Genomic DNA, 12,149 nt, shown 5'->3' with positions numbered 1-12,149 from the left:
TATTCTAGAAGTAAGAGATGAGCATTTGTATTTGGGTGTCCTGTTACACGAATCCCTATCATGGTCTAATCATATTACTAGAACTGCTGCAAAAGCATCACAATTATTCAACTTTTTAAGACGAAACTTGAGTAACTGTTCTCCCTCAGTTAAAGCCACTGCCTACCTTACTATAGTTCGTCCTGTTTTAGAGTATGCAGCATCAGTATGGGACCCATACCAACAAAATGACATCTTGTCCCTAGAAAAGGTCCAACGTAGAGCTGCTCGGTGGGCACTGTCTGACTATAATAGACTTAGCAGTGTAACTGATATGCTAGAGATTTTGGGTTGGCCGTCACTTGAATCTAGACGAAGAATTGGTCGACTACAAACATTTTATAAAGGAATCAACAACTTATCAGGATTATCCATTCCACCATATTTCTTGCCAACTCAACGATCCACCAGACACCACCACACTCACCACTTTATCCAACCCAGTACACGGTCCAGTTATTATCAACATGCTTTTTTTCCAAGAACAATCAAAGATTGGAACAGCTTGCCAGTATCTGTCATAGAATCAGAAAACATAGATACATTTACTAATTACTTATTGTCTATCTAATTGTTTGCTGTATATCTTATGTGTATGTGTGATTTCTTTGGGGTGTTGATCGCCCCCTGGGCGCATCGGCAATTGCCGTCTGCCCAGTAACAATAAATAAAAATAAAAATAAAGAATACGGAATAATGGAATATTTAGACCTGGCAGTAACCAGATGCGGGCGGTGGACGGGAAACAGAGAATTTATTTGGAGTGGCCTAAACCTATACGCTGCTGTTATCTGCAGCTTAAGTACATACTGCATGACTGAGCTACAATCATTTTACCCATCTGCTATCCTCGGCGACGGTCCCGTTCCATATCACGTAATGTGGAGTATAGTGGCGTAAATGTGCGAGATCAGTTGTCAATTATGTTGTTCCTACTGTTCGATGGAATAAGCGAAAGACAAAGCATTGGTTCTCAGAGTCTACCATCAAATTAATTCATAAGAAGAAGCAACTTTATCGTGAATACAAGCGTTCAGGTAGCTCAGTCACACTAAAGAAGTACAAATCTATCAGTAACTTGGTTCGTTTGAAATGTCGTCAGGACACCATAAATCATTCTAATTTAGTTTGTCAACAGAGTCATTCTAACCCTAAGCAATTCTGGAGGTGGATTAATACAGTGAAAGGCTACCGTAACCCCATCCCTCCACTTCATGACTCTGGTAATGCGGTTACAAAAGATCTTGACAAAGTATCATTATTCAATCAATATTTTTGCTCCGTTTTTACTAAAGAGAATACTTCAAATCTTGATTCGTTAATTCCTGACTCTCCGCATCCAACCATTATTGACTCAATCCAAATTACACCAGATGAAGTCCACACTGAACTGAGCCGACTCAATATTAGCAAAGCCTGTGGTCCTGATAACATTACTCCTTTTCTATTAAAAACTGCTGCTGATTTTATTTGTGTTCCTCTCTGCAATCTGTTTAACAAATCATTATCAACTGGCACTCTCCCTTTTGACTGGGTCTCTGGAAACATTGTTCCTATACACAAGCGTAATGATAAACATAATCCCAGTAATTATCGACCGATTAGTCTTACTTCAGTGATAATGAAAGTTTTTGAGCGTATAATACATCGTCATTTAGTTTCTGCCTTGGAACACCACCATCTGCTCAGTCCTTCACAATCTGGTTTTCGGAACAAGAGATCTACTGTAACACTTTTGACTGAAGTTGTTGACGATTGGTCTCTGGGCCTAGAGCAACGAAGTACTATTCACTGCTTGTTACTGGATTTTTCCAAGGCTTTTGATTCAGTGCCGCATGAACGCCTTCTTCTAAAGCTGAGTTCTTTGGGAATAAATGGAAAGGTGCTGTCATGGCTAAGATCTTTTCTCACATACAGAAAACAAAGAGTGGTGATCAATGGTGCGTATTCTGATTGGGCCAATGTTACTTCTGGGGTTCCCCAGGGAACTGTTTAGGCCCTCTCTTGTTCCTGTTGCATGTTAATGATCTAGACTCTGTTGTAAAGAACTCTAAAATTAAACTTTTTGCTGATGATGTATTGCTTTATGCCCCAGCTAATACCCAACAGGAATGTTCTGCTCTTCAAGATGATTTGACTGCAATTTCCAACTGGACGAATTGTTGGCAGCTGAAATTAAATATTGTGAAATGTGAAGCACTGGCCATCACAAACAAACGGAAACCTGTTAATTTCACTTATTATATTAATGGTCAATCAATTTTGTGGAACAATCCTGTCAAATACCTTGGTGTGCTAGTTGATGGTAAATTGAGTTGGTCCAAGCACTGCAGGTATGCGATTAATAAGGCCACCAAGTCCCTAAACTGTTTACGGCGCTCAATGTTTGGATGCAGCTGTGTGGCCAAGTGTGCGGCGTACAAAGCAGTTGTATGCCCGACTCTGGAGTATGCTGCTGTTGTGTGGTCTCCACATACCAAGGGAGATATTAAATTGCTTGAATCTTTGCAAAATAGGGCAGCACGTTGGATTTGTGGCAGTCGCTGGAGTCCACGGACCAATTCATGGACTGTATCTTCAAGTGATTGCTGCTCTCAGCTTAATCTCCCTACCCTTGAATCAAGACGTCAGTACCTTTCTATTTCTTTCCTCCATAATATTTATCACCAACGTACATCCATCAAGTTTAATTGTCACTGTAAATTTAATTCAATTTCATCTACCAGAAGTCATCACTTGTCAATAATCCCACCACAGTCAACCATCAACTCTCGTCGTTATTCGTTCTTTGTTAACACTGTCTTTCTGTGGAATTCTGTACCATTAACCATCCTCAATGATCCAAATCCAAAATCCTTCCGGCATTCATTATACCATTATGTGTGTGTTAATTGATGTTTTTGTATTGTTGTGCAGTTTTGTAATTATTTGTTTGTTGTATATTTTTGTAGTTGTAGTGTTCTTTTTTGTGGCTGACACCTTGTACAGGCTTTGCCTTTTGTGTATGCCTTCCATTGTGGTAAATTTGATAATAATAATAATAATATCAGAACGAAGTTACTACACGTGTTCACACTGAATACCAACTGATCTAATGTGTTAGAATCACACATGCGCATAACAATTACAACGGCTAATAATAGTAACAGTCTACAATGTTAATTGTGTTAATCACTGTCCGTGACATCCTCCGGGGGGCCACGTAATAGTGCGGTCCATTGTTTCATCTGCTCTTGTCCCTTCTTTGCTGCTGTACGAACAGGTCTGGTGGAAGATGTAGGCACATCACCATCTGTGGTCTGTGATGTGGTTGTGGTCGTTTTCTCTGCTGTCACTTCTAATGGACAAAGTTTCGCTATTGGGCAATTGGTCTTTCCAGCAGAGGTCCTCAATTGCACACTACGAATTAGTCCATCCGCAACCTTGTTCAGTTGCTCCACGACTCCCAGTCTCCACTGAATCCTTGGGCAGTCATCATGAATTTGGACTACATCTCCCTCCTTCACAGTCTGCACATTATTGCCCGACGCACGGTGAAATTCACGCAGGGCAGTGAGATACCCCTACTCCACCGCCTCCAGAAATGACTAATTATTACTGCCTGAACCTTGGCTCTTCTTCGTACATCAGAATCATTACCGTAAGTTGGATCGTCAATTTCATCTGTTGTTACATCATAGTGCACTGCTTGAAGGTTCTTAGTTTACTAATTTGTTAAGCTGCTTTACTGTAGTTGTATCCAGTTATACTGATAGTAAAATGTCAGTAACTTTAAGTATATGGAACATAATTGTTTTACTAAATTTTAAACTCTCAGTAAACATCAGTGAATGCAGGTTTACTGAAAAGCTACTAAAATTCCTAACAATTAACTGTTCCATATACTGTGGATATACCACTCTAGTAAACTAAGAAACTTCAAGCAGTGGTGGGGTAAGGTGATAATTGGTCTCCCATACAATAAGTGGGCAGGTGTGATTGGACAAGGGTCATCCACATCTGGTGAGCTGTAGGTCAGGGGGCGATTGTTCAGTACTGCCTCCACTTCTGTAATCAAGGTTCGAAGACTCTCAAGAGTGGGATGGGTTCGGCCTAGGACTCTCTTCAGTGCTGACTTCGTAAAACCTATTAACCTTTCCCAAAAACCACCAAACCAGGGTGCGCGCTTGGGAATGAAGTGCCATTCAACACCCCTCCTGGCAAGGTTATCTGCTAATGCTGCAGATGACAGTACTCTCTGCAGTTCCTCCCCGGCAGCTAAAAAGGTGGTAGCATTGTCCGATATCATCACTTTCGGAAGAGATCTCCTGCTGGTAAATCGTCGAAATGCCTGCAAAAAACACTCGTGGGTTAGATCAATAACAATTTCCAGATGCGCAGCTTTGGATACAGCACATGTGAACAGACAGACATACACTTTCTGTTCACCGTCACTGCAACGAACATAGAGAGCACCAGTAAAGTCCACTCTGGTCACTTCAAATGGGTGGACGGCATTAACCCTGCACTTAAGGAGCGGTGGAGGGTCTGGTGTCTGGTATGGTCTACCTGCAGTTTTCTTGCAGGTGACACATGTGCGAAGCAGTGAACGGATACGCTGTCTGCCATATCAGAACAATTCAATATATTTTAATGTCATTTAGCTATAGTATGAAAATGTACTGTTTGTTCAATTAGAATTATTTTTAAAAAACTGATTCTACAGAAACCTGTTAATTTTAGCAACTTTTATATGCTCACCTGTATAGCACGTATATCATATAGGGGGTGGGTGGGAGGGTGCGGAGGGGAGAGATGGTGGGTCGCCCACGCACAAGAAGTGGCTGACAGTGAAAAAACAGTCTATAAGTATCATGCAACTGTTTAAATATAATTATACGTTCTTTGATATTGTATATACATTAGTTTGCCAGTGATAGTTATAAACAGCGAACAGAATGTAATGAATCACCCGCCCACGCACAATTTGCACCTTCGTTAAAATGGCCTTGCTCAAAGACGATTAAATGTCTAGGACGTAGTTTTCTGTATAAATACTTTGGTTTGTTTATCATGCTGTAATATTGAGCTGCATAGGCGGCGGAAAGAGGGGGCTAGGGGGCTAAAGCCCCCCTTGGTCTGCTGAGGGGGGGGCTTAGCCCCCCCTCAGAATGATATTACACCGAAATTATCTTTCTTGGAGTGGGGCTGAAAACCTTGATAAAGATCGAGATACTCTAATAGAGCAGTCACTCTAATAAAGTAGTCAGTGTGTAGCGAGCTATATAAGGATTTTTATGTAGTTTATCAGCTAGAAATGGTAGCTGGTGAGGTGGAAAGCTCTTGTCAGTAGGTTGTGACCTTTTTTTTTTTTTTTTTTGGTCTCACCTTACCAAACTATAGAAATAAGTCTGGGTCAGCTCAGCGGAGCCCTCCCTCATATCAACTACTTCCTCCGCCGCTGTTGAGCTGCTGTGTTATGCTATAATAATATTAATGCTTATATTATTATTTTAATGATGTTTCTATTACTTTAGTGCACGGTGGGAGGTGGAAGCGTCCATGATGACGATTGGGCACTGTGCAAATAAGGTGAGTGTATGCTTTGTACTAAGAAACCCACTTAGCTGTGCAGGGCTCATCTTCTGTATAGTCTTTTTGTTTTTGTTTTTTCGAGGGGTAGTCAACGCCCATGCAAAACACCGAAATGGTGTACCGGAGGGGTTGCCAACGCCCACGCAAAACACCCAAATGGTGTGTACGAGAGTCCCAATCTTTATGTATTCTAAAAGCATTTAGTGAGATTGCTAACTAGTAACTACCTGTACAGTTGTTGATCTACATCTTGTTTTAGGTATTCGTGATCGATCATTGTCTACTTTGTTAAACTCACTTTCTCCATTATTTTTACATGATTTTGGATTTAGGATTTGGTTTCTAAAATATTTGTGTATTTCTGATTGGATTTCTCACATAGTGTACAAGAGTCCCAAGGCATTGACTACCCCTCACTTTTTACCAAAAGTCACTAGTTGACAAAGGTAGTCTGACCCATCTAATAATGATATTAGAATATAAATTAAATTCTTGATCACAAATACACATTTCCCTTGTTGCTATATGTGGTAGACCACAAAATTAACTAATGTAAACAACCCTTACAATGCCTTGTAGTGTTTTATTTTTATGTGAATATGTAGTGTAGTGTAGTGTAGTGTAGTGTGGTGTAGTGTGTGTGTGTGTGTGTGTGTGTGTGTGTGTGTGTGTGTGTGTGTGTGTGTGTGTGTGTGTGTGTGTGTGTGAGTGTGTGTGTGTGTGTGAGTGAGTGTGGGTGTGTGTGTGTGTGTGCGTGCGCGTGCGTGCGTGATAAAGATTTTTTTAAATTCACCAATTAAAATGTGACCGTTTTTTCCACAGGTTTACATTCTGGAGATCTGCAAACAGCTAAGGTTTACATTCTGGAGATCTGCAAACAGCTAACTTGAAAGTTTTATATTGACAATTTTTTTTTAAATTAATATTTATTTGATTACATGTACAATGGCTATTGACCATTGAAAAGTTGATGAATTAAACGTTCACGAAAGGAATTCTTCTCCATTGCAACTCGCCCACGCAATATAGCGCGCGCTTCACTAATAATTAGTGCTCAGCCGGGGTATGCGACTATTGGATTGAGATGGTGATTTTTATAAAATTATTTGTATCATGTATAACGTTCGTCACGAACGGTATAACTAGCTGAAGTATTCAAGCAAGGAGTGATCTAGCCTTGTATGACGGGGATTAGTTAAAAAGTTCGCGCCTGGATTGTTGGGGTGAGCCAATATTTTCATTGCCAATGGTTTTATGTGTAATGTTAAACCCCCTACTTTGTACCATGAAAAAGGCCGTATTAAGCTGTTGCGTTTTACGTGAAAGTAGATGTCATCTTGGCCATTCCTGCTAGAACGGGGGAAAGGTTTAAAAGTTATCTGACGCTCCATGACAGAGCTTTGAAAACCTGCTTGCAGTGTAGACGCGTGTATCTTGTAAACGAAAAAAAAATTTTTTAAAGTCGCTTAATTGTTTGATATGCCTGACGGTATCCAATACTGCTGACGTACTGTCGTCAGGGTAGCATGAACACCGCTGTGGTGTTGCTGAATGTGTGTGTGGAGTATGATAAGTTTGGTGAAGTGGTGCTTTGATGGTAACAAATACGGAAACTTGGCAAGTTCTGACAATGGGGCATTGTGAATTTGCCCGCCACATCTAAGCAGTTCATCATCTAAGAACAGCCTCAGCTGTTGCACCAAAGGAAGGCGGCTACGAGATGACGATTGGAGATTAGCAATCTCTTCAGGAAACACTTCATGTTGGATTGTGTATAGCCACTTCAGTTTAGCCTTTGCGAGTTCAAATGTTGTCAGATGTCCCGTATTGTGAGAAAGTTGCCGTGTTTTGTTAATAAAGCGAAGTACATATGCAGTGACTGCAAGTAGTTTCTGTAAACTACTGTACTTGGTGACATCCATGACCTGCAAAAAATTTGCTGGTGAGGTCAGAGCAGAGTGAACAAGAATTTGTTCAATTGGTTGGTCATCCAATTCCTCTTGCATCTGAATGAGTAGTGTTTCTGATGATGGATTCCAAGTTGGCCATTGATCTTGTAACTGCAACCATGATGGACCTTGTTGCCAAAGAGCTGCTGAAGCCAATTGCTGGGTACTGATTCCTCTAGTTAAGAGGTCAGCAGGATTATCTGCTGATGGACAGTACTTCCAGTTGGTAGAGATTGATCGTATTTCACTTACCCTGTGATCAACAAATGGCTTCAGTTTCTTCTGGCTGGTGATCCAGTACAAGTCGATTTGACTATCAGACCACAGATATAAGATGCAGTCAATACTTAAGGAAGTTCTAACAAATTCACTTAACCTTGCTGCAAGTACTGCTGCCATCAGTTCCAACTTGGGTAGCGTGATTTGCTTAAGTGGGGCTGCTCTGGACTTTGACATCACAAATGAAGCAGGCTGGTTGTTCTGTTGTATGTAAGCAGCTGCTCCGTAAGCCTTGAGACTTGCATCTGCGAACACATGGAGAACTGTGGTGGTGTTCTCAGATGGTCGAATAGAAGCAGCATACTTGCGAGGCAATGAGAATGTCATAGCATCAGTAATGTTAGCAGCAATAGTATGCCACTCCGTATTGAGTGGTGTGTTAAGTGGTGCATCCCAATCAACACGTTCCTGCCACAGTTGCTGGAGAAACAGTTTTGCTCTAATAGTGACAGGTGAGATGAACCCTAGAGGATCAAAAATTCCTGAGGACCACCTAAGTATCTCTCTTTTGGTGGTAGTACGCTGGGTAGCAGTGGCTGTACAGGGTGAAAGAAAAAGCTGATCGCTCCTGGTGTCCCAGTGCACTCCAAGCACCTTAACAGGGTTGCTAGGCTCAGCAACCTGTTGTTCTGATGCTAAAACTTGTAAGTCTGTGCAGTTGGAGGACCAGGAGCGTAGATTAAAACCTGCACTACCTAGTAAGGATCGAGCTTCTCTGAAGTATTATAGCACAGCGTGCTCCGTGGCACGGCCTGACAACACATTGTCTACATACAAGTTACTGAGGAGATCCTTGGCTACTAGTGTATTATTATTAGTATTATTATCAATTTTTCCAAAGATGAGTAACACAAAAAGCAATACTGCCTGTACAAGGTGATCCCCAACACAGAACATACATTCACATGTACAATTACACACAAACAAATACATTAGGAACATGAACTACTTAATAATTACAAAATCAATAAACCTAATTACAAAATAAGATAATGTTTTAACCTAGTCTTAAAACTGCCAGCAATCCTTTGAGATAAAATTTCAAAAGGAATTGAGTTCCAAAGAAAAGGTGTGGTCACAAAAAATGAGTGCCGAAATGCATTGATAGTTGACGACGCAAGATTTAATGTCAAAGTATGTGACCTCGTAGCCAATGTGTTAAAATGAAAATACCTTGAGAAATTGATGGCAGTTCTTTTATGATAAATGGAGTAGAGGGTCCAGATAGATATATAGCTTCGGCGTGTTTTAAGTGAAGGCCATCCCAGTTCACTGATGCAGTGAAACATACTTAGTCAGGTGGAACGTAAGTGCAGCGGTTAACATGAAAGGGGAGCTAGTGGCACCGAACAAAACTACGGTAAGTGATGAATGGGCTATGCTCACCTGTAGGGTCTGATAGCCATAGGAAGCATGTGCTAGCAAGGTAGACATGAAGAAAAGCCTTTTCGATGTCAGCCGAAAAGGCAAAACTATGTTGGCGGAAACGGAGGATTGCACAGAGGTCATTGAGAAATGGTGGGCCTGGGTGTAGACAGTCATTCAGACTTGGTGTATCTGGGGACTGCTTACAGCTGCAGTCATACACTATTATGATTGGTGTTGTGGTTGATTCCTTTCTCACAGGATGGTGAGGGATATAGTATACGTTGGCCTGACTGCTAGTGGTATTCAGCTTCTCAATAAAACCTCGTTTCTCCTGCTCCTTGATGATTTCTCCATGCATCTTCAATAGCCCTGGTGTCTTAGCTAGCCGGAGTGCCAGCGACCTGGTACGCCTGGAGCATACGGTGTAGTTAGATGGCAGTAGTGGGTGACTGTCCTTCCACGGGAAACGTAGGCTGTATGTTCCATCAGGCTGCTCAGTGATGTGTGTGTGCATGTATCGTCGAAGAAAGACATCATCCAGGGTTTCTCCTGTTGGCACAGTACCTACAGATTCTGACTCCCAAAACACATCCATACCTTCAGTCACACTGGTGCACGATAGGATGGCAATATGAAGGTTCATAGTCTCCACAGGGTGGGACAAAGGGAGTGGGCCAGACAGTAGGTAGCCAAGGTTTGATTGCACAGCGGTAGGTCCTTCACCCCGAACTATGCAGTCTTGGATGAACTGCCAGTAGAAGACTGCACCTATGAGGACAGAAATCTCAAAGTTCTCATCTGAGGTCACTGGATGGGCAAGTGGAAGGTCTTTGAGGTATGGTATGTCTTTCAGACAGGCACGCACTGAGTTCCTAATTGGAGCTGCAAGCTTGGGCACAATAAGAACTGAGATAGGAATACGGCTGCCCTTCAGGGTGTGTACAAACAATATTGCTACGTCAAGACTGTTAGGGGAAGTCACTTGTGCCCCAAAGGATGAAACTGATACTGTTTCGTGGTGGGTTGGCTGAAGCTGTAAGTGATTAGCCAACTGTTGTGTAACAAAGGATCATTGTGATCCTTCGTCAAATAGAATGTTCCCTTCGGCCCTAACTGTGTCTGATGAAACAACAGCAATTGCAGTCTTCAGCAAAAAAACACTAGTATAATGTGCTGACAATGGTGTCATTGTAGTCAGTGAGACTTCAGTTGAAGCCTGTTGGGTGTTTGCTGGTGCTGTATTAGTGGGTTGTGTGGCAGTGTTAACAGGTTGTGTGGAGGTGCTGGCAGGTGGTGATGGTACATCTGCAACAACAAAGGCATGGGAAAGACTGGTATGGTGTCGTTTCCTGCACTCTCTACAGGTGAACTTAGAGTGACACTGTGTTGCCTTGTGTTTTGCTAAACAGTTAAAACACAAATTCTCTCTTCGTACAATTGCCAGCCTTTCCTTGGGATCAACAACTTTGATACACCTAATGGGTTTGTGATTACCCTTACAATACACACAAGCTGGTTCCCGTTTCTGATGTTCATCATAGGAGTGGTGACTGCATGTTGTTCGCTCTGTGTTTGCATAAAAGGTGCCAGTGGTAGGCATGGTGTTGTCAAAGCTCACGGATTTCCCCCCACACTGACTCATCTCAAGGATTTGTATCTCCTTGAGCATGCTAGCCATAACATCATTGATGGTCCATTCTAAATTGCAGTGCTCACGTGCCATGTGTTTCTTAGTCTCAATGGGCAACTTAGCTAAAATTGATGAAGTCAACAGGGAGCCATATGAATCAGAGGACTTGCCTAGGGATGACAAGGCCCTCATGTGCTTCTCTGCTGAATCATAAAAAGCTTGTAAACCGCATAAACTGTTGGGATGGCTTCCCTAAATTAAGAAGTGCTTCCATGTGAGCATTGACAAGCTTGTAAGACTGGCCAAACCTGTCCTTCAGCAAGGTGATAGAGTGTTCATAATTGTGGTCAGTGAGGGGGAAACCGGCAATGACACGAGAAGCATCACCATGCAATTGTGCACGGAAATAGTTAAATTTTTGCACACCACTAAGGCTTGGATTCAAATGGACTGCTGCATTGAATGAATCCCAAAACGTTTGCCATTGTAGGGAATCTCCGCTGAAAGCGGGGAGAGATGACTTAGAGAGCCGGCTGACGTTTTAGAATTCATGTGGTGTAACTGATGTGTCATGTGTACGCGTACTGCTAGGACTCGCGTGTACTGGCTCTGTGTGAGTTGTACCACTTAGGGTGTCAGCTGCTGAGGTGGGTGGCAACACTGGCGGTGAGGATACTACAGGTGGTGGAGGTAGACCCGCCTTGCGGATGAACTCGGCAAGAAAGGCAATCCTTTCTTCTAGAGTGAGCTGGTAAGTGTCAGCACTAATCGTTTCCTCCTCAAACGCCTCTTCTGCTTCTATCTTCGCCGCGATGGCGGAATCCAGTTCTATGATCTGGTAGCGCTTCGTCCGGAGTTGGGCAAGGGTGGTGACGGCCATCAGCTTCCTTGATTCTGTGACGGATTCGGAACTAATTCCCTCGAGGTCCGCGGAGATCATATCTTCGACCTTCGCAATGAGCTTGGTGACGCTTCCCTTCAAGCCTCGCCGTTTGGAATGGAGGCGCTGGGCATCCATCTCGCAAAGTAGTAGAAATGTTCCGTCACAGCAACACAATCAGCGTTTAGGCACAGCAGCAATGCTCTGCTTCGTCACAGCACCAATGTGGAGTATAGTGGCGTAAATGTGCGAGATCAGAACGAAGCTACTACACGTGTTCACACTGAATACCAACTGATCTAATCATCTAATGTGTTAGAATCACACATGCGCATAACAATTACAATGGTTAATAATAGTAACAGTCTACAATGTTAATTGTGTTAATCACTGTCCGTGACACGTCATGCAAAAGTCCGAATCGTCTTTT

At 42.4% G+C, this 12,149-nt stretch overlaps 3 protein-coding genes across 3 annotated transcripts in view; 1 reads left to right on the top strand and 2 right to left on the bottom strand.

The window, feature by feature from the left end:
• The window catches only part of LOC136254874 (uncharacterized), a 112,814-nt gene that overhangs the window by 51,567 nt on the left and 49,098 nt on the right, over window positions 1-12,149 (top strand). The gene's annotated exons all lie outside the window — the stretch shown is intronic.
• LOC136253823 (uncharacterized) lies at window positions 3,207-4,799 on the bottom strand. The gene is made up of 4 exons (XM_066046481.1): window positions 4,780-4,799; window positions 3,925-4,640; window positions 3,647-3,702; window positions 3,207-3,602 (listed from the first exon to the last, which is right to left on the bottom strand). Exons 1-4 carry the CDS (start codon window positions 4,797-4,799, stop codon window positions 3,207-3,209), a joined length of 1,188 nt encoding a protein of 395 aa, XP_065902553.1.
• LOC136253822 (uncharacterized) lies at window positions 7,080-11,857 on the bottom strand. The gene is made up of 4 exons (XM_066046480.1): window positions 11,444-11,857; window positions 10,324-11,091; window positions 9,228-10,260; window positions 7,080-8,536 (listed from the first exon to the last, which is right to left on the bottom strand). Exons 1-4 carry the CDS (start codon window positions 11,855-11,857, stop codon window positions 7,080-7,082), a joined length of 3,672 nt encoding a protein of 1,223 aa, XP_065902552.1.

Source organism: Dysidea avara, chromosome 4 (genome assembly GCF_963678975.1).
Source record: "Dysidea avara chromosome 4, odDysAvar1.4, whole genome shotgun sequence".
NCBI lineage: Eukaryota > Metazoa > Porifera > Demospongiae > Dictyoceratida > Dysideidae > Dysidea > Dysidea avara.
Note: the sequence above shows the minus strand (reverse complement) of the source record. Positions and strands in the feature narration are given on the sequence as shown.

Bases quoted from the DNA above. Each gene is read 5' to 3' on its own strand.
- LOC136253823 (XM_066046481.1), bottom strand. From the start codon at position 4,799: ATGATATACGTGCTATACAG. The intron at 3,703-3,924 runs GTATATGGAACA...ATGTAACAACAG, and splicing joins ACTAGAGTGGTATATCCACA to ATGAAATTGACGATCCAACT. The intron at 3,603-3,646 runs GTTCAGGCAGTA...GCGGTGGAGTAG, and splicing joins ATGTACGAAGAAGAGCCAAG to GGGTATCTCACTGCCCTGCG.
- LOC136253822 (XM_066046480.1), bottom strand. From the start codon at position 11,857: ATGGATGCCCAGCGCCTCCATTCCAAACGGCGAGGCTTGAAGGGAAGC. The intron at 10,261-10,323 runs GTTAGGGCCGAA...GTTACACAACAG, and splicing joins CTGTTGTTTCATCAGACACA to TTGGCTAATCACTTACAGCT. The intron at 8,537-9,227 runs GTGAGCATAGCC...GATCCTTACTAG, and splicing joins ATGGCTATCAGACCCTACAG to GTAGTGCAGGTTTTAATCTA.